The sequence below is a fragment of the Carassius auratus genome, unplaced genomic scaffold (genome assembly GCF_003368295.1).
Source record: "Carassius auratus strain Wakin unplaced genomic scaffold, ASM336829v1 scaf_tig00000513, whole genome shotgun sequence".
Lineage (NCBI taxonomy): Eukaryota > Metazoa > Chordata > Actinopteri > Cypriniformes > Cyprinidae > Carassius > Carassius auratus.
The window spans coordinates 35,673-59,763 of NW_020523307.1; the positions used below are offsets into that span (position 1 = coordinate 35,673).

Consider the following 24,091-nt stretch of genomic DNA (forward strand, 5'->3'; position numbering starts at 1 on the left):
TAACCGCCGGTCTCACGGTTATATACTAACCGTCACACCCCTATATGGAGCTATTGCTGCAAAAGATTCAAGCTCAGCGCAAATAATTCACTATCAACCATAAAATGAGACTGTTTGAAGTTAAAATAGACCATAACACAATAAACTCTGCAGTTTGGGTTTTTTTATTTTTATTTTTTCGACCACAAGGATGTGCATACCTTTGTCTTTCCCAGTAATATTTATTGTAAACTACATTTTAAATTGTTTTACTTGAGTTAATTCAAGTTTGTGAAAAAACCATGATGCTTTATAAAATATAATTTTATTATTATATTTAGCTATAAAATGCTGTCTGAAGCTGAACTTCTGAATTTCTCTTTTCTTCTAACCGTTCTTTTAAAAATATATTATTGAGACACGATGAATGAATGGCATATTTTTTTTATTAGTTGAAAAGCATATCAAAGTAAAAGGCCAAATACTAAAATAAAAATACTAAAATTTGCTCAAAGCATTTTAACTTTTATAAAAACAGAAGACATTGATGCATTAGTAGCAATATAAGAAACTATATATAATATAGTGTTCCTAATATTATAATATATAATATAGTGTTCATGTAGCTCAAGTGGTAGAGGATTGCAAGCGCAAGGTTGGGGGTTTGATTCCCCGGGAACACATGATAGGTAAAAATTGTTAGCCTGAATGCACTGTAAGTCGCTTTGGATAAAACCGTCTGCTAAATGCATTAAATTAAATTAAATTAAATTACAATTTAATATGATTAAAAGTAGATTATGTAAAAAGGTAACAATAACCAACCCAGCATGTTTCTTTCATCTTCCTGTCTGCTCATCACATCATCATCATCATCAATCTCCTGATCTCCCTCTGATACACATGTGAAATAAAACCTCACATTGTAATGTGTAACACAGCTTGTGTCACTGATCTCTTTCTCCTCATGACTGTCTGAGGCTATTAGATTAAACTTTATAAACCTATGAGGGTTCAATGATGGTTTTAATGTTCATTATGTAACATGATAAATAATATATAATACAGTATGTTATGATAAAAAGCAGTTCTGTGTGACTCACCTGTTACACATTTAAAGATCTGTCCAGTAATAATGACATCATCATAATGCTCTGGTGAGTCCACTACACATACCTGAAGATCTAAACAAAACACACTGCTATTAATAGTGTTCATCGTTGGTTGACTACGTCTTCTATTAAAGGTGCTGTAGGGAACTTTTGTAAAAAAATATTTTTTACATATTTATTAAACCTGTCATTATGTCCTGACAGTAGAATATGAGACAGATAAACTGTGAAAAAATCAAGCTCCTCTGGCTCCTCCCAGTGGTCCTATTGCCATTTGCAGTTACAGACCGCTCCCGGTAAGAAAACAACCAATCAGAGCTGCGCTCCGTAACTTTGTTTGTGTTCAAAATGAAGAAAAATGTATATAATAAGCAAGTACACCATGAATCCATTTTTCAAACCGTGTTTTTAGCTTGTCCTGAATCACTAGGGTGCACCTATAATAAGTGTTTATATTCAGACTATTTTAGATTGCTTCGGGGGTACCACGGCGGAGTAACCCAGTACCTTTGTGATTCTTCATAGACATAAACAGAGAGAAGTAGTTCCGGCTACGATGTTCTTCCGCAAGATGCAAGCAGTTCTGTTTATTAACCGCTAGAGCGTCAAAAGTTACCTACCGCAGCTTTAATTCTTCTGAAAATTTCTGTCATATGCACATAAACTGAAAGTCACCATTGATAAGTATAAGTACTAAATACTGTAGAAACTAAATTTTCTGTAAATTTGCTTTGCAAGTATTTGTATCGTAAAAAGAACTGTACAAATAAAATTTAATTGAATAGAACTCACCAGAGCAGATGACTCCAACATCTCGACTCCATGAAGAGATGGAACATTTGAGAGTTTTGTTTCATTCCCGTCACAATCAAACACATCACTTTAATAAGCATGAAGAGACACTTCACTGAGGACAGACTCGTGTCAGTCAGAAGTCAGTGTGGAGATAAAGTCACACTAAACTTAAAGCAGATTGATACAGAAACACTGCAGCTTATATTCAGCATCAAACCTGAACCTGAACACAGCAGACACAAGCTCTGATCACTGACTTCTGTAAGTCTGAACACTTCAAACACTTACACAAATTTCTCACGACTAATTTTAATGAGTTAATGTATTTTATTATTTTTTTCTTTTATTCTGACCAAGAAAACAAAAAATACCATAGTATAAACTATATTGTTGCTAAAGCTATTTTGATGAGTTTTTGTTACATTTAAATATGATCTACTTTCATTAGGTTTAACTTTGAGAATAAAATTGCATTTGTCCAGCAGATGGCAGCAAAACACTTCTTATTGTAAAGAGGAGCAGACAAGAGTCTTGTCTCTGTGTTGCTGCATGAGGAACTTTTCAACAGTGAAAGTATTACAGGACAGACTCTATTATGTGAAATGTTAAAGTTAACAAAATAATAAATGACTATATGAATATACAAAAATAAATTAAACATGAATTGTATTTTTCAACATTTATTTTTTATTTATACATTTCTTTCCATATTTATCTATTTTTACATATGTATTTATGGCACATTTGAATAAATGTGAAAATATATAAATGTTTACAAATACACATATAAATAAAATGAAAATGTGTATAAATAAAAAAAAATAAAAAATAAATGCATTCATTGTACGCATTCATACATATTTAATGAAATATATAAATATATATATACCACCAAGGGCCGGATGACAGCTAACAGAGAGAGATATATATATATATATTACATATATATTACATATATATATATATATATATATATATATATATATATATATTACATATCTTTGTAGATGTATTTTTTTATTAGATTAGTTTCAGGTTAGGGCTGGAGATGAGAGAAACGAGGAAGCATAAGTCTGAGTTTGAGAAACACTTTATCTGAACGCAGTTATCTGATAACAATCATTTATTCAGTCACTTAGATTTAGTTTTGAAAAACTATTTTACAGTATCCAGGAAATAATTTAATATAGCTTTCAGTCTCTGTATGCTCTTTAGAAATAATAATCATGGCTCAATGATTTCTGTTGAATTCACTGGTTGGTATTTGTTTCTCAATGCAAAAGTGTTATTACAAATTCAGATTCTATTTTTGGACCATATTACCTCAATTCCTTCCACAATGTGCTATTGAAATAATATTTATTAATATAATCTGGCCACATGTGTGGTCACTCCCTCAAAAAAATGTTACGTGATTTTTTTTTTTTGTATGATAATTATTTCTGGGTTAATGTTTTATCTGTCGGTATTTTTTTTTAAACACTACGAATCCAAAAATTCTCTTCACTTTGTAGTTGCATCACATCTCGGGTGTGTATTATTCTCGAATATATATATAATATAAAATGTGAGTGACAGTTAACAGGTTAAATATATACACACTGTTAAAAATTTATTGTAATTTTACAGGAAATTCCTGGCAACTAATTGCCGTGAATTTACAGCAAGTAATATACAGGTAATATATTGTTTTTTTAATACAATAGAGTCCTGTATTTTTACAGCAGTGCTACTGTGATTAAAGTAGCATTATTACAGTAAAATGCTGTAATTTATTTTAATTTACTGTATATTTACTGCAACTCAGTTGCCAGGAATTTCCTGTAATTTTACAGGAGACAATTACAATATTGTTATTCAAAATATATTGTAATTTCTAAATATAATAAAATACTGCAATTTTCCATCTTCCAAAATTAAAACCAAAACAATGGCAACTTTTTATTATTTTTTTTATTAACACACTATGCAACATCACATATTACAAACTTATTTTATCTTTTTTTTTCATACAAACAAAATTACAATTTCACTGAAGAATCTAGCTCACTTCCAGACGTCCAGACAGTCTATCATCAGGGGGAACATGGTAATAAATAACAAAAGGTCCCAACCAACTGGGGAAGCTGTGAGGTGTGGGTGGGCATCAATACTAGCCCATCAACTCAAAGCCAAGGAGTCTTCTTAATAGGGTGCAGACAGGTGCGTTGATCCCCCGTCTCTTCACTGCTTTGCTGACATCTTGGAGTTGATTCCACAAAAAGCTCTGAAAACAGACAGAGTGAAAACAAGTTTTCATATCAGGTAATGATAAATACTGTGTAAAAAAAAAAACACAAAAAGTAAACTTGCTTGTAGAAAAAAAATGACGTTGATGTATTTATTTAACATCAACACATTTAACAACATAACATTTAGAATTACATTGGCTTTTACATTGTTTTTCTTAAATATATAATGTCACTGTATGCACTGTAAATTGAATGTCGCTTTGGACAAAAGTGTCTGCAAAATGGGTCATATGACGTTGCTAAAAAGAACATTATTTTGTGTATTTAGTGTAATGAAATGTTTAAGCGGTTTAAGGTTAAAAAAACACATTATTGTTTCTCCTCTACAGGTACTCCTCTCCTCGCCTTCTGAAACGTGTTGATTTTTACAAAGCTCATCGTTCTGAAAAGCGAAGTGTGCTCTGATTGACCAGCTATCCAATCTATCTATCATGTGACTGAAATGTTATGCCCCTTAACATACTGTCCAGCCGAAGCGACGAGACATAAGTATTTAATTATAATGTTTATTTCATTATAATGTCAAAACCCATTATAAACGTGATATAAGCATGATTTCTGGTCGTGTTCTCTTTTGGAAGGCAAAACAAAGTAGTTTCCCTTTTTAAAGAAACAGCGTTTAAGAGTGACGCTTCAATTCAAACGAACGAACAAACACATGAGAGCGATTTCAAAAGCATAAGGAGCTGTCTGTTCTGCTCTCTTTAGCTCTCGATCGACCTGGATGTTTTAGGCAATATTAAAATCCTGGCGGGGAGGTGTCCCGTATGAACGGCGCATATGGCCACCCTATACAGATTAGAGCTGCACGATTAATCGTTAAAAGATCGCGATCTCGATTCAGACACCCTCTCGATCTCATTTCTAAAAGACAACGATTCCCCGAGTCTGTTAAACCTTTGACAAAGTCTTACCGGATCATTCAAATCCGTGCGCACAGAGAGAGCTCTTACCATGTTTGGTTAAGAAACATCTTCACAAACAGTCTTTTCAACTACACAGTATTATATCTGTCTTACAGTCATTTATATTATCACAGAAATACTGGGATAAAGTTTATAGTTTAAATATAAACATTGATGTCTATATGGCAGCGATCAAAATATAACAAATCCCCTTTTGAAAGTACTGCGCTTTAAATAACGTTTGTGTCGATTGCATTGTTTCACCAATAGGTGGCGACAAGTGTCTTAATTTATTTGTCAATTAATTAATTTTTCATTCAAGAGAATCGTTCAAAAACGCTGATTCATCCAGAAATGAAACAAGTGTAGTAGGTTTATGAGTGAGTCGTTGAATCAGTGATCTAAACAACTTTTTCATCATTCTAATATTAAAAAAAATGGGGTTTTAAATATATTATATATACACTACCAGTCAAAAGTTTTTGAACCATAAGATGTGTAATGTTTTTTTAAAGTCTCTTCTGCTCACCAAACTATATTTATCTGATCCAAAGTACAGCAAAAACAGTAAAGTTTTGAAATATTTACCATTTAAAATAACTGCTTTCACTTGAATGTATTTTAAAATGTAATTTATTTCTGTGGTGTGCAGCTGTATTTTCAGCATCATTACTCCAGTCTTCAGTGTCACATGATCTTCAGAAATCATTCTAATATGCTGTTTTGCCGTTCAAAAAAAACATCATTATTATTATTATTATTATGTTGAAAACAGATGAGTAGATTTTTTTCAGGTCTCTTTGATAGAAAGTTCAGAAGAACAATAATTGTGTGTAATAGAAATATTTTGTTATAAATGTCTTTTTCACACTTGATCAATTTAAAGAATCCTTGCAAAATAAAATAATTAATTTATATACTTGTGATAATGATAATGTTAATAGTAATAATAATAATAAAGAATCGTAAGAGAATCGTGATCTCTATATGAGATCAAAAAATCGTGATTCTCAATTTATCCAGAATCGTGCAGCCCTAATACAGATCTTCTTCATTTACCAAGAGCTTGTGACACTCCAAAGAGAAAGGAAAAAGTAAAATCACATCTAATGACTTTAACCCCCAAAATTGACTTAATGAAAATTGTAATGTTAAACTGCTGTCTGTCAGACTTCTCTGTGTTTACATAAATGTCTTGCAGGGCAATACCAACTCTATGTTAGACACTTAATAGCAATAGCTTTGTCTCCATCCAGCTTTTTAATGCACATTTTTACATTTTGAAAACAAACAAAAAAATCCTGAATGGAAACGGTTCAAATTCACATAAAATATTCTAATATGAATAAAACTTTTTATGTGGATTGACTTGCTAATAAATGCAACATAAATGCACATTTGTTGCAACTCTATCGGCTGTTTTAAGTTGCCCCTTAAGTTTTGATCCCACAGCGTTTCATGACTACTCTCCTGTCCATTTCTAATTTACATAACAGAGCTGATGGAAATGCTCTCCAGTTATAGGGTTTCTTTGCCAAATTTCTACGAATGCACTTAAAAGGTGAAAAGGAATTGGATGGAAACCTGTCTTTTGACATCAATGCATAGAGTATATCATAGAGTCTATTTTCTTTATAAGTGTGCAAACAGTTTAAACATACCTTTAGTGTTTGAGGCCTCTTTAGGATACTGTTAGTTAAACATGTAGACAGCGAAGGTCGCTGCACTCCATTCAGAAGGTTGTTGTGGGGCACCATCACAGTTGTCCCTTCCAAAGACATCATCCATTTGTCTGCACTTAGTGCCTCTCCTGAAATGCATACACAATATGATAACTAAAAGAGCACTAGAATGCTTCACTACACACGCATGAGTGGCAGTATTGGCAGGATGGGCAAAAGTACCAATTTTATCAGGTGGGAGACAAAGTTATGGTATGGTTTTTCCTAATTTAGACTAGGCATTTTAAGGATGCAATAGGATTATGTTGAATTACAGCCTGTCCTTTCTTCTTTGACATATAACCATGTGACAATTATTAACAGGGCTTAAAGCAAGCATACGTATGTTCCATCTAGCAGCCAGTGTGCAGCTGATCCTGCGGACGGTCTACAGCTGTTCCCGCTCAGTCTTTTCCTTCTGCCTTGACCGTTCATGACCGTGGTACAGTTATGACGCGTTTCCACCGACCCCCCCCTCATTTCAATAAGACGAAATATGATATCAAACACCACTGCCTCCTTTCGTTCTCATTTTCATTCGTTAAACATATTAATAGCCGCAGAAATGAAGTTCAAGGAAATGTGTAACGTTAGGCCTTCATAATATAAAACAAAATATTATACCAAACAGTAGCCTATTATTTCCTTTTTTCATTTTAACATATTAAAAGATTAACTGAATAAAGACCAAAGATGTTCGGTTCACCCAAAACGAATTATATTTTATGCTTTACCATTAAAGAGACATCACAGCCAGCGGCAAATGTCAGAAGGTCTAGCCGAGTTGAGAGTGCTCCCGACGGATTAATGATCGCTGATCGCGTGGAGTTGACCGTCTCCGACATCAGCGAAACTTTTAATAGACGCAGTCTTTATAAATAAACCGCATATTCGAGTTTTAAACAACTACATTCTCGCCTGAAATAGTTAAAACACTATACCTTTCATGACACGATGACAGTAATATTTCAAAAATTATCAAAAGAAATGGCGGTTGAAATTACAATGCTGCATTGCCACTCCCGAAAGTTTAGTATCGTTACCTTTGAACAAGTACCTCGCGAGCAGGGACTTTCTGAGGGGCATTTTTTTTACCCAGAACTTTATTTAGATCATGGTAGCTGCGGTGGAAGCACACCGAGTTCCAGCTCAAAGTCCATAGTTTCTGGGTAACTTAACGTTAAAGTTCTTGCGATGTAAATTTGGATAGAGTATGAAGACGCGATTTTAACTAACTTCACCCTATTCCACTGAATTATACCAAATGAAACAATCAGCACTCACTCAGATCACCAGTATTAATATATAACGACTTAAAAAACAAATTTTATGTTACATACCTGAGACATGTTAAAATACTTCTGGTACCGTCCGTTGGCCGCGTAATTTCAAAATTCAAACAGCAGCGATCCCACAATGCTATGCGGTTGCTGTAAAAAAATGCTTCTACAGTGTAGTTACAATAATTTTACAGGACTGTCCGTTAATTTCCCATCATGCATTTGGATTTACAACAAAAACATGAATACAGTGCGTTGTTGTAAAATTTATTGTAAAAATTACATCAATTGCTAACAGTGCAATAGAATGAAAATATATTTTAAAAATGTATATCATCATTATACAATGCATTAAAAATGAAAGGGCCAAACTGGGCTTCATGTAAGAACTGCAGTGAGTTTGTGAGTCGATTAAAAAGCTACAAATTATTTAAACCATAAACATTTTTAATAAATTATTTGAACACTTAAAACTAAAAACAGATATATTTTATCTAAGTGTTTTTTTTATTAAGTATTTTAGGTCAGATTTCTCAGTTCAACAGTTAAGGTCCTTCTGGAAATGACGAGGACTGCTATAGTGTTTCACAGATAGACATCAGCAGTATTTAGTAACTTGCATTATTATTTGTGTCAAACATTATCTCATTGATTGAGAGCTGCTTTTTTCACCCAAATTCAGAAACATGATTTGAAAATTTATCAACACGACCGTTTAATATTGTGAATATAGCCAAAACTAAATGTATTTTTTTTTATCTTAAAAGAGAGAGAGAGAGAAAAAAATTGATTAATTATAAATGATTTACTGCCATTGTGTGAATGATATGTAATAATGTAATCCATAAAGGAGTAACTTTAATCTGATTAGGATCATTTTTAAAATGTAATATACTCTAATTATGAATACTTGATTTTTGGAATCGGATTACATTACTACTCAGCTTTGGAAAACATTTACTGTGTGTACCGTGTTACTGTTCATACCAGGCACGTGCACAGGTAGGGCGCAACCTGTGCAGAGCACATGCCCTTTTTGCCCTTACACTCCGAAGTGCCCTTTTTTTTTGGTGTTTTTTTTTTTTTTAAATTATCAATGCTATTGGTCACACTTTACGTCTGTCTGTCTGTTTTACAATTTTTTAGCAAATGAAAGTTCTTAAAACGAGCTTGTGTAAATCTTATTCGATCCCCAAGCTGTCAGTAAGCTGATAACTCCACCCCCTCTATATTCATTGAGTCAACACACAGTACAGTAGACAAGAAGGGTAAATAAATATCTTGTTGTTTGAATAAGTACTACTAAACACTATGTCTATAAAGGCTCATATTTTATTTATTTGATGTCTGACTGACTCACTGACTGAGACCTTTGGGACGTCGCCTGAAAGAGAGGGCTAGCATTTGCCATTTAGTCATAGCCAATACATAGCCAACACTTAAATAGCCTGTGCATATAGTAGCATTTCATCTTTTATAAAATGCGATTTTTCCCAAATGTATTTTACCCCAGGAAAAACTGAGCGCTCCGTCTATATAGCTAAAAAAAAACTAGTTTGTAACCTGTAGATGAAAATGTAATGTGATGCCGGTGTTCTGTCGATTTGTCCTACGCTGTCAGATTTTCCTACCTCCCACCAAAACAGTGGGTAGTACAATTCCACAACGAAAATTCTACTGTAAAGTTATGGTTTATTAACGTCTACACCTACCACAACCCTAATCATACCCTTACAGTACTGCAAATACAGTAATTATGTGTTATATTCGCGGTTGTAGCTAAAATGGATACAGTTACAGGAAACCAACAATAAATATTATTTTCTACCAATTAGATTGCGTTTTTATTAAAGTCTACAACTACTCCAGCCCCAAACCTACCCTAACAGTAATGCAGATACATTCAAAATCTTTGTTTAGCATGAGACAAAGGACGCGATATTGATGTGCGCGTGCGCAGTAAACCCGCGTAGGAAAATCTGACAGGGTAGGATAAAATGTCAGGACACCGGCAGCAGCAGGCGCTGTCGCCGTTTGAATGACGGACAAAAAAAAAATTCACATTTGCACACATTCGCTGGTCAAAAACGATATATTGATAAGTAATACAACAACATATAATTTGTTTTTACCATCGGGAAATCATAACAGGTGCGCCCCCGCGCTGTTTCGTACTGGAACTTACACAAAGCGACGAGAGATCCTCGTCACCTAGATAACATATTTCTAAGAAATTTCTTCTTTGATTTATGATTGCTGATACACTTAATTTATTAACATTTAGCCTAATCATGTTATGGTATACTCTCCGCTCATCCTCACATGTATAAAATGTTGTAAAACATGGTTTTACTACAGTAATGTAGTAGTAACTAAAAAAAAGTTACAGAAGATCACTGTGAAATCTTTATATTTTATAATGCAGAATGTAATTCATGATTCATTCCAAGGCTTCATTTATTTGATCCAAAATACAGCAAAAACAGTAATATTGTGTAATATTTTTAAAATTTTAAATAACTGTTTTCTATTTGAATATATTTTAAAATGTAATTTATTTTTGTGATCAAAGCTGAATTTTCAGCATCATTACTCCAGTTCAGTACTCTTCAGTGTCACGAGATCCTTCAGAAATGCTTTCCACTGCAACTGTACTTTTCACACTATTCTTATTTATTTTTTTCATTGCTGGCTTATTTTAGGGAAAGTGTAGTGAATAAGAGACCTTCAAGAGACCAACATCCCTGGTCCACCACAGTATCAAATTTATGCCAGGTAGGCGGATGCATGTTGGATATGTTATAGTAACGGTATGGCTATAGTTTCTTATAATCTGGAATTGAGTTGGACATAATTACTTAAATTATATTTCAAAAAAGTTTGTCAAAAATACTTGACTTATTGCTCACCTTTCCCTCTTCTCAATGTAATTCATAATCATGTTAACCAAATAATACAAATAAGCTTATAAAACCAAAAAGAATAGCTAAAAAAGAGAATATATATAATTGATATAAAAAAAGGGAGGGGGTGCCCTTTTTCAGTTTCAGCACATGCCCCTCAAAAGGTCTGTGCACGGCCCTGGTTCATACAATAAATGCCATATTAAGTAATTATCATCCCTTTATTTTTCAGGAAATTAGCCTACTTAATATTTACCATCAGAAACGCTCGCTCATTCAGAAATCGCAAGTTTTCATGATCTGATTTAAATGAGCTTTCATTTAAAAAAATAAAATCTGCAAAACAACTTTCTTTGTCATCAGTACAAAAAGAAAGACAGAATATCATGAACTGTCTACATATTTGTTTAGACACCAGAGAACCACAGATTAATAAAAATAATCAGAAACATTGATTAAAACAGGTTACGTGCACGACACAAAGGATGCTGTTCTCCTCAGAGAAGCCTCGCTGACTTTGGATTTAAATTCCAGAAGAAATGGGAGAATCGTTTACAGGTGAAGAATTATTGGTTTGTGCTTTCATATGTATCGAGTAAATATTACCGGTTTATACTTTTTTAAAACTAACTAAAAAATAATAAGAAAACATTTATTATTTATTTAAATAAATACTTAATAACCAAAATATAATTATCGGGTCATGTAGCAGATGTTTTCATTAAAAAAGTACTTAAAAGTATGACTACTACTACTACTACTACTGATAATAATAATAATAAGTCAATCATAGCAACATCTCTGCCAATGGAAAATTCTTCTGAACATTCATTAATCGTAGGTATTCCAGTATCTAATAACATGTTGTTAAAATCTAAAGTTGCAACTGTATTATTTATTGAGCTAACGTGAACTAAGACTTAAAAAAAGATGAATATCTTCTGTTGTAATTGTAGCTATTGCTCATTGTGAATGTTAATGGTTAACTAAAGAAGTCTTATAGTAAAATTTTATATTACTTTATTGCATTTAAATGTTCAGCTATTTTTGTTATAAGAAAAAAGTTATTTAACCTGTTATACTGTATTTTCACCAAAATTTAAATTTCAATACTGTGATAATACCGTATACTGTGATAAAAGCATTAGCAATTAATCGCAACAGGAAAATTTTATTCTGGCATATCCCTAAGAAATATTTTAAACGTGTTACAGATCGTTGAATTACACATATATAACACAGTACTTCTACAGTAAAATATAGCATATAAAAAGTAGTTTATAATTAAAATATAAAAGCCCAGCAGACAAGCAATATGCATAATTTATTTATTATTTCATAACACGCCTGTCCACATGAGATAATAATAGTTGATAGTTGATTTTAGTTGATTTTTATTTATTTTCTTTCTATTGTGAAAGTTACTTATCGCATCCAAAATACATTTTTTCAGCATTATCTGCTCATGAACTCAATACTTTCTGTGGTGAAGCTGAGGGCCGTTACATCACTGATGGTCAGTTTGTTTATATTTAGGATGTTTTGATTGTCACTGTGTTTGTGCTTTATAATGTAAGATCATATTTGACTTCAGGGATCATGTAATCTCTTATTGACATACAAAAACTTTTTTTATTTTTCTATTAACAAGGCCAAAAAATCCAACAAAGTCTACAAAGGCATAACAGATTTAATACAAAAATGGGGGAAAATATATAAAAATGTGAGATTGGACATATCAATAACAATATCGATATATCAATAACTCTGCATTAGTTCAGATGTGTTGAACCGAAGCAGTGGATGACATCATTGAGCCAAATAACCCCCTTCTCTGTTTGACTCCTCCTCCACATCATCATAATCTATTATTAAAAACAAAATCTTAAATCATGTCAAATACTGTACGTGAATAAACATCTGAAGTCTAAACAACTGGAAAAATATACAAATATTAAATCTAAATAAAGATGTTAATATGAGAACAAAAGTGTTATAGTAACTTACTCAACAGGTTTGTCACATCTTCACTGACACTCATGACATCATCATACTCCTCCTGAACTCTCTCTGATCAAGAATGACATAAAAACATCTCATATCAGTTTATTAAACACTTTATCACATTTGAAGGATCCCTTTTCCCTTCAGTGATATGATTAAATGAAGTGAATATCTGATACTCATCTAAACATGAAAAATGTTGTTCTGTTCATCTCACCTGTTTCCCCTTGAGAGATCCGTCTATTTATGATGACATCATCATAATTCTCTGGTGTGTCCACTGCAAATAAAAATGTGTCAAAATGAAATATGAGTAATTTAAAATATCTGTAACAATCTGGATTTTAAATATTATATATATTTTAACTGATGAAAAAGTAAAACACCTTTTCTGATATCAGAGTTTAGTCCGCTTGTCATGACATCATCATAGCTCTCAGGTGTGTCTTCTACAAATTCACACATTCATCAGTCTCACTTTCATTTAATTCAGTAAAAAAAAATCTAACTTAAATTTACAGTAATATTTTGTATTAAAGGGGGGTGAAATGCTGGTTTTCACTCAATATCCTGTTAATCTTGAGTACCTATAGAGTAGTACTGCATCCTTCATAACTCCAAAAAGTCTTTAGTTTTATTATATTCATAAGAGAAAGATAGTCTGTACCGATTTTTCCCAGAAAAACACGAGCGGCTGGAGGCGTTACGTGTGGGCGGAGCTAAAGAATCACGAGTGCGAGTAAGCTTTTGCGTTGAGAGCGTTTGGAAGCTGTGACTTTACCGTGAGGAAAAAAACATCCAAAACAAACCATGGCTAACAGTCAGATTCAGCGTATATTTATGATCCAGAATCAGATCCAGAGGCTTAAATTGAACAAGAGCATCAGCAATCAGTCTCTATGTGGTATGTACTGAAACTGTATATATTTGCTTAGCGGTTTTGGAAAATGACTAAGTTCCACTTTGTCGTCTTTTTTTTTTTTTTTTTTAAGCTGTACATGTGGAAAGTGCAGTTTGATGACAACATCGCATGTTGTTTACTTGATGTGCTTACGCGCCGATAGCTAAGTTAATAACACAGAGATATTTGAAGCAGTTTTACTCACCGCCTGCGGTTCCAACACACGATCGTGACCCTTTTTCGTTGCGACTGCATTATCCTTAAGAAATAAACGATGTGCAAATCCGGCGTCAAACTGGGCCTTGTTTGTAAAACAAGCATCTTCGAAATGCAGGGAACAAACAAAAACACTTGCACAACTCCGTTGATGCTCTGTAAAAATAAACTCCATCCACTGGTCCCTTAATGCTGTTTTTTTTTGGTAATCTGTGCAGGGTTGTCTTGCCCTGGCAACCAAAAACACACTCCTTTTGTGACATTTCGCGACGCTCTCGCTCTGATCAGTGAATGTCTGTTGTGCTCTCAGTGCTCTGCTATACGGGAGCGTGCGCTCTTCCGGGAGAAGTGCCCTTAGGACTCCAATCTAACGTCACACAGAGCCATACTCGAAAAAAACTTTCCGAAACTTGTGACAAACCGGAAGTAGTATTTTTGGAACAGAAATACTCCTTCAAACGTACAACTTAATTTTTTTAACTTTGTCCATGTTTAGCATGGGAATCCAACTCTTTAACAGTGTAAAAAACTCAGTATGCATGAAATAGCATTTCACCCCCCCTTTAAAGTATATTATATGCTGAGTAAGAGAGTGACACCTGTCTCACGATCTGGTTTCAGTCCATCAGTGATGACATCATCATAGTATCCCGGTGTGATTTCCTTCACCATCTCTTCTGCATCAACACACAATATGTTTGGATACAAAACCAAAATATGTTCTTTTGGCAGATCGTAAATACATTAATCATTTGGTGATAAATCATGTGATCAGTTAAAAACGTCTCTGACCTTTTAGGCCATTGTCATTAGTGATGTCATCATAATATGCAGTCTTGAAATCTTTTGCTAAAAAAGGAGAACAGACTGTTAATATATAAGCAAACACCATTATTTAAATAATATTGGTTCAATAATCAAATATGCAATAGAACTGGTTCACTTCACTTAATTATAAAAAAAGGTTTGATATATATGCAATATATATATATATATATATATATATATATATATATATATATATATATGTGTGTGTGGATCATCTCTATGATGATCATCGAACCTGAGAGAAGCTCATCAGCATCTTCATACCCAGAATTCAGTTCTTCAGAGATGAGACTCCCTGTTAAAGAAGAGCAGAGCAGAAACATGTTCATCTTTACAAACAAACTGAATTCTCATGATCTTTTGATCATAAAGAAGACCACTGGAATAGTATTCACAAATATTAATCATTCACATTTTAAAATCATTATAGGCAGAAATCCCTTTTTCAACCTGTTAGTAAACACACAATTATCCTCACATGAACCCATTCCTCACTGCGTTCCAGAAATACACACACACACACACACCTGCACCTACACTTAGTGTAACATATGAACACCTCCTTATGACAATCTAAAAATACTCACAGGAAGAGATACTCTCTTTCTCTCTCTCTCTCTCACAAACACACACACACACACATATAAACATGCACCTGCAGCTCTGTGGTTTTCTGTCAGGAATTCTTTGGTTTAAAGCAGGAGGTTAAACAGGACTAATAATAGATGAACATCAACTGTCTGACAGACTCTTATTAATGCTATTAAATGAGATTGATGGCTCATGTCTCACCCCTCTGAGTGAAGTGATTGTGTCTGTGCTGAATCTCCTCATACACGGCTTCAGTCATCGTCCTGTGTCTCCTCTTAGAGAGAGCTGTGAGTGTAGACAGACAAACCTGCTGTCAGTTCACAACACATGACTGATCACACACTGAATAAGACACAATATGACAGTCTCTGGATCTCTCCTACCTCTCCTCATCACTCTGTTCTGCTGAATCAGTATAAGCAGTGGCACTAAGAGCAGTAAGAGCACAAGTCCCAGAACAATCACAAGCACTGGGGGGACGGAGAGAGTTTGTGGAGGAGAGACTGATGTTGAGCGCACTGGAGGAGAAACTGGAGGAGAAGCTGATGTTGTTGAAGCAGGAGTAGTGGACACTGACACATCTGGCAAATCTGTCAAACACATTAACAATCATGCAATTGTTTTATTTAAATACACAAATTATTAAAATTATAAAAATAATTCTGTGACCTGCACAGGTGAGTCCAACGTGCTCTTTCTCGGAGCAGTCAGTGTGTTTTTTCAGGGAGAGAGGACAGTCCCACAGGTGAATCTCATTCCCTCTGCAATCGACTCTGTTCATCCACACAACACCTTTACCAGCACCAAAGACTGAATTCCCATCAGCCCTCAGTGCTGCTCCACAACCCAGCTGCCTGCAGACCACCTGAGCATCGCTGATGTCCCACTGATCATCACAGACTGAGCCCCACACAGCGTTATGATACACCTCCAGCCTCCCAGAGCACCGGCCGTTACCTCCACTCAGTCTGAGAGGAACATGATCTAAAACACACACATCAACCAGCACTGAGCAGCAAAATTCACCACAAAGTCTAAAGTTGTGATTATAATTAAAATAATCATAATAAACTTACTTGAACACTGTCTCTTGTATGGAGATGGTGAGGTAGAACATGTCAGAAGACTCTGAGGAGACTCGCGTGTCTGATCCTCTGAGAATAAAACATGTTAAAATTGTATTTACTACTAAATAGAACAAAAAACATGACTATTTAAAACCATCTTAAATCAGTTAAATATCATCTCACTTGAGCAGGTGATATTGGCGACTTCATTATCACAGTCAGTCTGTCCCCAGGGTGAAGATGGACACTGCCATAAAGTGGAGTCATGTCGTCGACAATTCAGTTGATCAAGCCAATTATGGGACTTCAGTCCCTCTGAATAACCGGGTTCACTGCCAGATCTTCCACAGTTCAGCTCTTGACAGATCAGGCTCGCTGTGTCTCTGTCCATCTGATTGTAACACACATTACCCCAGGATCCATTGTAGAAGACCTCCACATTCCCTTCACAGCCCTCAGTTAATCTGATCTCTTTAAACTCTAGATGGAAAAGAATGAGAATCAATCTCAAATCTCACAGAATGACAGCGTTTTAATTAGGGATTTGAATTATACATGTTTTGATGATTCTAATTAATCCTTACGATTACAGTTCATTAATAGTTCCATTAATTTTTTATGTAAAAAACAACATGAACAAACAAACAAAAATTCTTCATTCATTAATATATATATATATAAAATTATACTAATACTGACCAAATACAAAATGCGTATCTTCAGCTGAACTTTGTCATATGAACATCCAGTCTGTAACTACACTCATTTAAATCTCACAGTTAGCTGTAAGCCGTCTGTGATTCACTACAAAGATTAGAGTTAATTAGTTATTTTTTGCATGTTTTGTGTTGTATATTCAGTGTTATGTTGTGGTGTAGATGAGCAAATAGTTTAGAAATCTTAAACCTTTTTAAATAAAATCATTATTTACATTATTGTTTACCTGAGCACACGACTCCTACATCCTCCTTGTGTTTACAGTTATGTTTTCCCCAGCCTGAAGAAGAGCAGCTCCACAGGGACGTCTCATTCCCCTCACACTCCACCTCATCCAGCCATATGTGTCCAGAACCAGGACCAAACCAGGCTGGTACCTGCTGGTTACTGAGGGCCACTCCACACTGCAGCTGTCTGCACACCACATGGGCATCTTTAATATCCCAGGAGTCATCACACACTGTCCCCCATGAGCCGCTGTGAAAAACCTCCAGCCTCCCTGCACAGTCTCCCCCAGAACCCACCAGCCTGATGGACCCTCGACCTGATATTCAGAGACAGAAAAACAGTGATTGTACATACATATTTCTGATCACTAAAAACCAAAGAGTCTGTCCAGATGTTGATTTTCTCACCAGTGTTCTTCACTGACAGCTGTTGTGTGGAGCTGCATTTGAGAGTTTGTGAAGAGCTGCAGTTCTCCAGATGAGCTTTACTGTCTGGAGAGAGTGTTTATTTGTCATTCAATAATTATATAAAATATGCTTAATTTGTTGAAATGTGTAGTTTTAGTCTGAAACCCATGAGTTCAGTGTGGTGTGAATGTTCTCACTAGAGCAGATGACTCCAACATCTCGTCTGTGCGAACATTCAGCTCGACTCCATGAAGAGATGGAACATTCTGAGAGTTTTGTTTCATTCCCGTCACAATCAAACACATCAGCCCAGATTTCACCGCTTCCCTCTCCAAACCAGTCTGATCCCACAACAGACACAGCAATCCCACAATTCAGCTGTTTACAGAGGACACTGGCAGCTCTCATATCCCAGCATGCATCACACACTGTGCCCCACTCTTTGAGGAACTGAAGCTCTACTCTTCCAGAACAAGAGTCTGAGCCATTCACCAGCCTGAGATCTGTGTAACCTGGACAAACACCTGACAGCTCTTTCAAACAGTATGAAACTAGAGTTAAGATAATTGAGCAACACAACAGCAGTGTATTACATGTGTATGTAATTTATCTAAAGAGATGACAAATGTTAATACTCAACCAGAACAGATCACTCCCACATCATTGTCATGAGAACAGTTGTATTTCTGTGAAGATGATCGTGAACAGACGTGTATCTGAGATTCATTTCCTCTGCACTGAAATTCTTCTGACCAAACAGGGCCTTTTCCTTTACCAAAAGCAGCTGCTCCCAGCACCTGTACAGGAGCCCCACAGTCCAGCTGTTTACACACAACCTCTGCATCCTGCTGGTCAAAGACAGCGTCACACACTGAACCCCATCCTTCTGTACGAAACATCTCCACTCTCCCAGAGCACAGGTGAAGCCCGTCCACAAGTCGAAGTCCTTGTCCTGAGATGTCGAAATATAAGAAGAGATTATTAATGAAACATCTCTACTCAGCCGGAGGACTAGAGAAAACTATCATTACATTTTGACTTTTTTTTTTTCACATGTATGAATGTAATTAATTCACTATGTTCGTTTCACTTAGTTTTGTATTTGTATTTTATATGGCCACAGTTGTTTGTGTAAACAAACCTGCATAACTGAAGAAACTTTTGATTATCAGAGAAGGATTTATTAATATTTTAATCTGAATTAAGAAAATATTACATTTATTAATACATAAATTATTACATTATTTAATTATTATATATATCACAGGCCTATTGGACTGTAGCCTATAATGAATAAATGTTACATGAAGTAATGAAATTAAAATTAAAATTAAATTAAATTACATTTATGCATTTAGCAGACGCTTTTATCCAAAGCGGCTTACAGTGCATTCAGGCTATCAATTTTTACCATCATGTGTTCCCGTGGAATCAAATCACAAACCCTGCGCTTAATGAGGTAATGCTCTACCAACTGGGTTACATGAACACTGAATGTACATCAAATAAAATAGGCCTACAAGAAAACATTTTAATCCATCCCAGTCTTCTAAATACATTAACTGATCATCTTTTTCACGTAATATTTGTATATTATTATTTTTATTATTATTATTATTAGATTCATTAAGTATCTGATTTATTTTCCCTTCACATACGTTTTGTAATGTTTTGTATGCCTGACATAGCCTATGCTCTATGAATTACGGAAATTTTTAATGGAAGTGCAGTTTAAAGATATATTTTAACAAATATTTTATTTTATTTTATTTTGGCTAATTAATAATCTAAAATAAGCCTATACATCTCCGTTGATGAATGGATCATTTGCGTGGTTTCATTTGTTAATGAAAAACACAACACGTCACATACGATCACAAATACAATCATAAACTTATACCTTTATTGGTATAATTGTCAGGCGTTTACAATATAAGGAATAACTGATGACTTTTTGTAATAATTCAAATAATCCCAGGTTGCTATGGTCACACAGAGTTGTTTACACATTAAACTCATAAATATAAGAATGTCTTTAATTTCGACAAAAAGATCTCGTAAACACGACAAAACTACGAACACGTCGCTCCCGCTCACCATAGATATGTAATTTTATCTTTCATCTGTAATTTGATAATCTTCATTAAATAAACAATTTACATAAGATTGTGAGATCAAACTGAATATACAAAAGACATGACATATTTAATAGTGACTCTCTTCATCATAGTTTATTGAAAGATAATATGGAATTAAGATTAATATATTATTATGAACTAAACAATTAAACAGAGACTTCATGAGATTGGTAGTGATGTTTGTAAACACCAGCATAATTATGTTATTGATTGAGTGTGAATTATGAAAGAGAGTGATGAAATAACAGACTGAGGTTTGGAGCAGTTTACCTGAACAGATGACACCAGCATCAAGACCATGATTACAGACCAGCTGTGCAAGGCGGCTGTTTGACTTACAGTCTTTCAGTGCAGTCTCTGATCCACTACATTGTACATAACCCGTTGAAATTGGTCCTGATCCTTGTCCAAAGTGAGCATCGTATGTTGCTTTTACAGCCGTCCCACAGTCCAGCTCTCTACACACCACTGCAGCATCAGTCATATCCCAGTTATATTGACACACTGTTCCCCACTGACCATCATTATAAACCTCCACTCGACCAGCACAGGGAATATTACCATTCACCAACCTCACACTCACACTGTCTACACATGAGAGAGAGACAATTGATGAACATACAAAACATAGTATGTAGTACAGTGTAACATTGCATGTAAATTATTTCAGCTCATTTTAAAGAATAGATTATCTCTTGACTCTGAGTATGTACCTACCAGAGGTGATGAGTTTTATCATATAACACAGAAACATCAGCATCAGACAGTTCTCCATCTTCTCCTTCAGCTCGACACACACTACTTCATCAACTCAGAGCACAGCACAAGTTTCTCGTCTGCTCCTCAAACACACTGAAGAAACTGGCTCCTGTCAGCCCCCTAAAGAGAGAGAGAGACTCACAGCTGCCAATGACACTCACTGTTCCCTTATTAGACACAACAGAGGAAATCATCCAACACAATCAGTGACAAATCAGAAAGCAGCATTTTGATTTTCTCCATATATATCAATAAAGTGTGAGCGCTGATGAGCGGGACTCCTCCTCCAGCGTGAAGAGACACTTCACTGAGGACAGACTCGTGTCAGTCAGAAGTCAGTGTGGAGATAAAGCCACACTAAACTTAAAGCAGATTGATACAGAAACACTGCAGCTTATATTCAGCATCAAACCTGAACCTGAACACAGCAGACACAAGCTCTGATCACTGACTTCTGTAAGTCTGAACACTTCAAACACTTACACAAACTTACTAGAACCAATTTCTCACAAATAATTTGAATGAATTAATGGATTTTACTCATTTGTTCTTTTATTCTGACCAAGAAAACACTTCTTATTGTAAAGAGGAGCAGACAAGAGTCTTGTCTCTGTGTTGCTGCATGAGGAACTTCTCACCAGTGAAAGTATTACAGGACAGCCTCTCTTATGTGTTATGCCAAATTTGCCAAAATAAATTATTATATAAATATATATATTTAAAAAAAATAAATGTGAAAAATAAATGAGAATTTCTACTTATATTTCATTATGTATAATTGTATTTTTTAACATTTATTTTTCATTTATTTATTTATGTATTTATACATTTATTAATTTTCTTATTTATTATTTATATATGTATTTGTGTCACATTTTAATTAATTTGAAAACATATAAATGTTGACAAATACATATATAAATAAAAGTGAAAATAAATAAGTGTATAAATAACTGAAATTATTTCTTGGAAAGAATGCAATTATATATAATTAATTAAATATAGAATTTTTTTTTTTACATATCTTTGTAGATGTATTTATTAGATTAGATTAGTTTCAGGTCAGGGCTGAAGAACAGGAGTGAAGAAGCGAGGAAGCATCAGTTTGAGTTTGAGAAACACTTTATCTGAACCCAGTTATTTGATAACAATTATTTATTATTCAGTCACTCAGATTTAGTTTTGAAATATGAATTTACAGTATCCAGGAAATAATTTAATATAACTTAATAATGTCAATACACTGTAGCAGTGAGAGTGATATTTCTGGTATTTTCATTCAGTTGTATAATAACGGCCTTTAAAGTAGGATCACCAGACCTCCCCGTTCTCCAGGAACAGTCTGAGTTTTTGGTGTTCTGACCCTAAATGAAGCTGTTCCTGTAAAATGCTCCCGATTTTATGGTACGTTCAAACCAACTGCTAAGTCTGACCACCAGAGCCGACTGGTCAGGGGTGGCTTTACCACTTTGTGGACCCCAAACAACATCAAGACCCCAGGCCCCCTCGGTATAAATCAGGTTCCAGGAAGGAGGGTCCCACACACTTAAATGGTTTGGATGATGGTTAAAACCACTACTGCTGCTGGTTACTAGAGCAATAGTGATTATTTTCACTGAGAGAGAGAGCTGCAAGCTACATTTATTACTTGGTTACACGCTGCTACTTTAGCCTTGAAGAACAAAGCCTGGGCATCTGTTAACAGCACTTCTAGAAAAACCAAAGAATATATTTCTGATGTGCAGTAAAAGATAATTGAGCTTCACAAATTAGAAAGTGACTTTAACAAAGGAGCTAGAGCAGTGAAAATTCCCATTTCCATCATCAGGGCAATAATTAAGAATTTCCAATCGACAGAAAATGTTACGAAACTGCCTGGAAGAGGACGTTTGTCTATATCGTCCTAATGTGCAGTGAGAAGGAGAGTTTGAGTAGCTAAAGACTCTCCAAGGATCACAGCTGGAGAATTGCTGAAAATAGTTGAGTCTCTGGTTCAGAAAACATTTTTAAAAAAATGGTCAAACAGCACCTACATGAACACATGTTGTTTAGGAGGGTTTCAAGAAAAAATATCCTAGCTCATCCAAAAACAAACTCTAGGATATTCAGTTATCAGCCATGACTAGACCTTTAAAGGGGAATGGCTTCTATGATCAGATGAAACACATTTTTGATTTGCTTTTTATCAGCAAACACTCAAGATGGGTTTGGTGAACACAGAGATAAAAAGTACCTCATGTGTACAATGAAATATACTGCTGTATTTTTGATGTTGTGGGCCTATATTTCTGCTGAAGGTCCTGGACATCTTGTTTAAACACATGGCTTCTTTGATTCTGTCAAATACCAACAGATAAAAAATCTTAAAGGGACTGACTCTGTTAGAAATCTTCCAACCGTACAATAATCCAAACACAAACCTCAAAAACAACACAGAAATGGGTCACTGAGCTCAAAACCAAGCTTCTGCTATGGCCATTCCAGTCCTCTGACCTGAACCCTAGAAAATGAGATGAGTGAACTGAAGAGGAGAAGCACCAACATGGAGCTGGGAATCTGAAGGATCTGGAGTGATTCTGGATGAAGGAATGATCTCTGATCTCTTGTCAGGTTTTCTCTAACCTCATCAGGCATTATAGGAGAACATTTAGACCTGTTAAACTGGCAGATGGAGGTTTCAAAAAAGTATTGAATAAAAGGGTGTCGTTAATTGTGGCCAATGTGTATTAGAGAAAAAACATTTATTTCATAATGATATTTCCCCCCATTTTAAATTGTTATTAGACAATGAAAGGTTAGATTTTTGTGATTTTTTTTAAAAACAAAAGATCAAAAGGATTAACAATGCAGATACATTTTCACAGCCTTCTTTGATCATATTTACCAAGGGTGTCCAAGTTTTGGGACATGACTGTATTACATTGTATACTGTATATTATATTGTTCCAATTTCAATACATTATTGAATAATTTATCATATATATATATTAACTAAACAATCAAGAACAAAAATATTAATTATAAAATAATAACACATTTGAATATTATTATTGTACTTTTTTGATACAGGGCTGCACATTGCTGGAAAAAGATATACAGAGAAATGCATTTCCACAGAGCTTGTCTTTTTCTGATAGAGACTGATCTGCCCACGTGTGTGTGTGTGTGTGTGTGTGTTCTTACCCCGTCTGTCGTGATCAAACTCTTCAGAGAGCAGATGGTAGCAGCAGTCCACACTACAAACGGCGC

At 34.7% G+C, this 24,091-nt stretch overlaps 1 protein-coding gene across 1 annotated transcript; it reads right to left on the reverse strand.

The window, feature by feature from the left end:
* Positions 1-12,795: 12,795 nt before the first annotated feature.
* Positions 12,796-21,025, reverse strand: LOC113069033 (scavenger receptor cysteine-rich type 1 protein M130-like). The gene is made up of 16 exons (XM_026242009.1): positions 20,801-21,025; positions 20,354-20,671; positions 18,586-18,897; positions 18,101-18,457; positions 17,946-18,035; positions 17,537-17,854; positions 16,777-17,073; positions 16,603-16,680; positions 16,463-16,510; positions 15,728-15,811; positions 15,171-15,230; positions 14,900-14,956; positions 14,716-14,784; positions 13,208-13,270; positions 12,994-13,056; positions 12,796-12,851 (listed from the first exon to the last, which is right to left on the reverse strand). The coding sequence occupies exons 1-16, from the start codon at positions 20,856-20,858 to the stop codon at positions 12,796-12,798; spliced, it is 2,328 nt and encodes a 775-aa protein (XP_026097794.1). The 5' UTR covers positions 20,859-21,025.
* Positions 21,026-24,091: the final 3,066 nt, after the last annotated feature.

Bases quoted from the DNA above. Each gene is read 5' to 3' on its own strand.
- LOC113069033 (XM_026242009.1), bottom strand. From the start codon at position 20,858: ATGGAGAACTGTCTGATGCTGATGTTTCTGTGTTATATGATAAAACTC. The intron at 16,681-16,776 runs GTGAGATGATAT...TTTTATTCTCAG, and splicing joins CGCCAATATCACCTGCTCAA to AGGATCAGACACGCGAGTCT. The intron at 14,785-14,899 runs GTCAGAGACGTT...GTGTTGATGCAG, and splicing joins TAATGACAATGGCCTAAAAG to AAGAGATGGTGAAGGAAATC.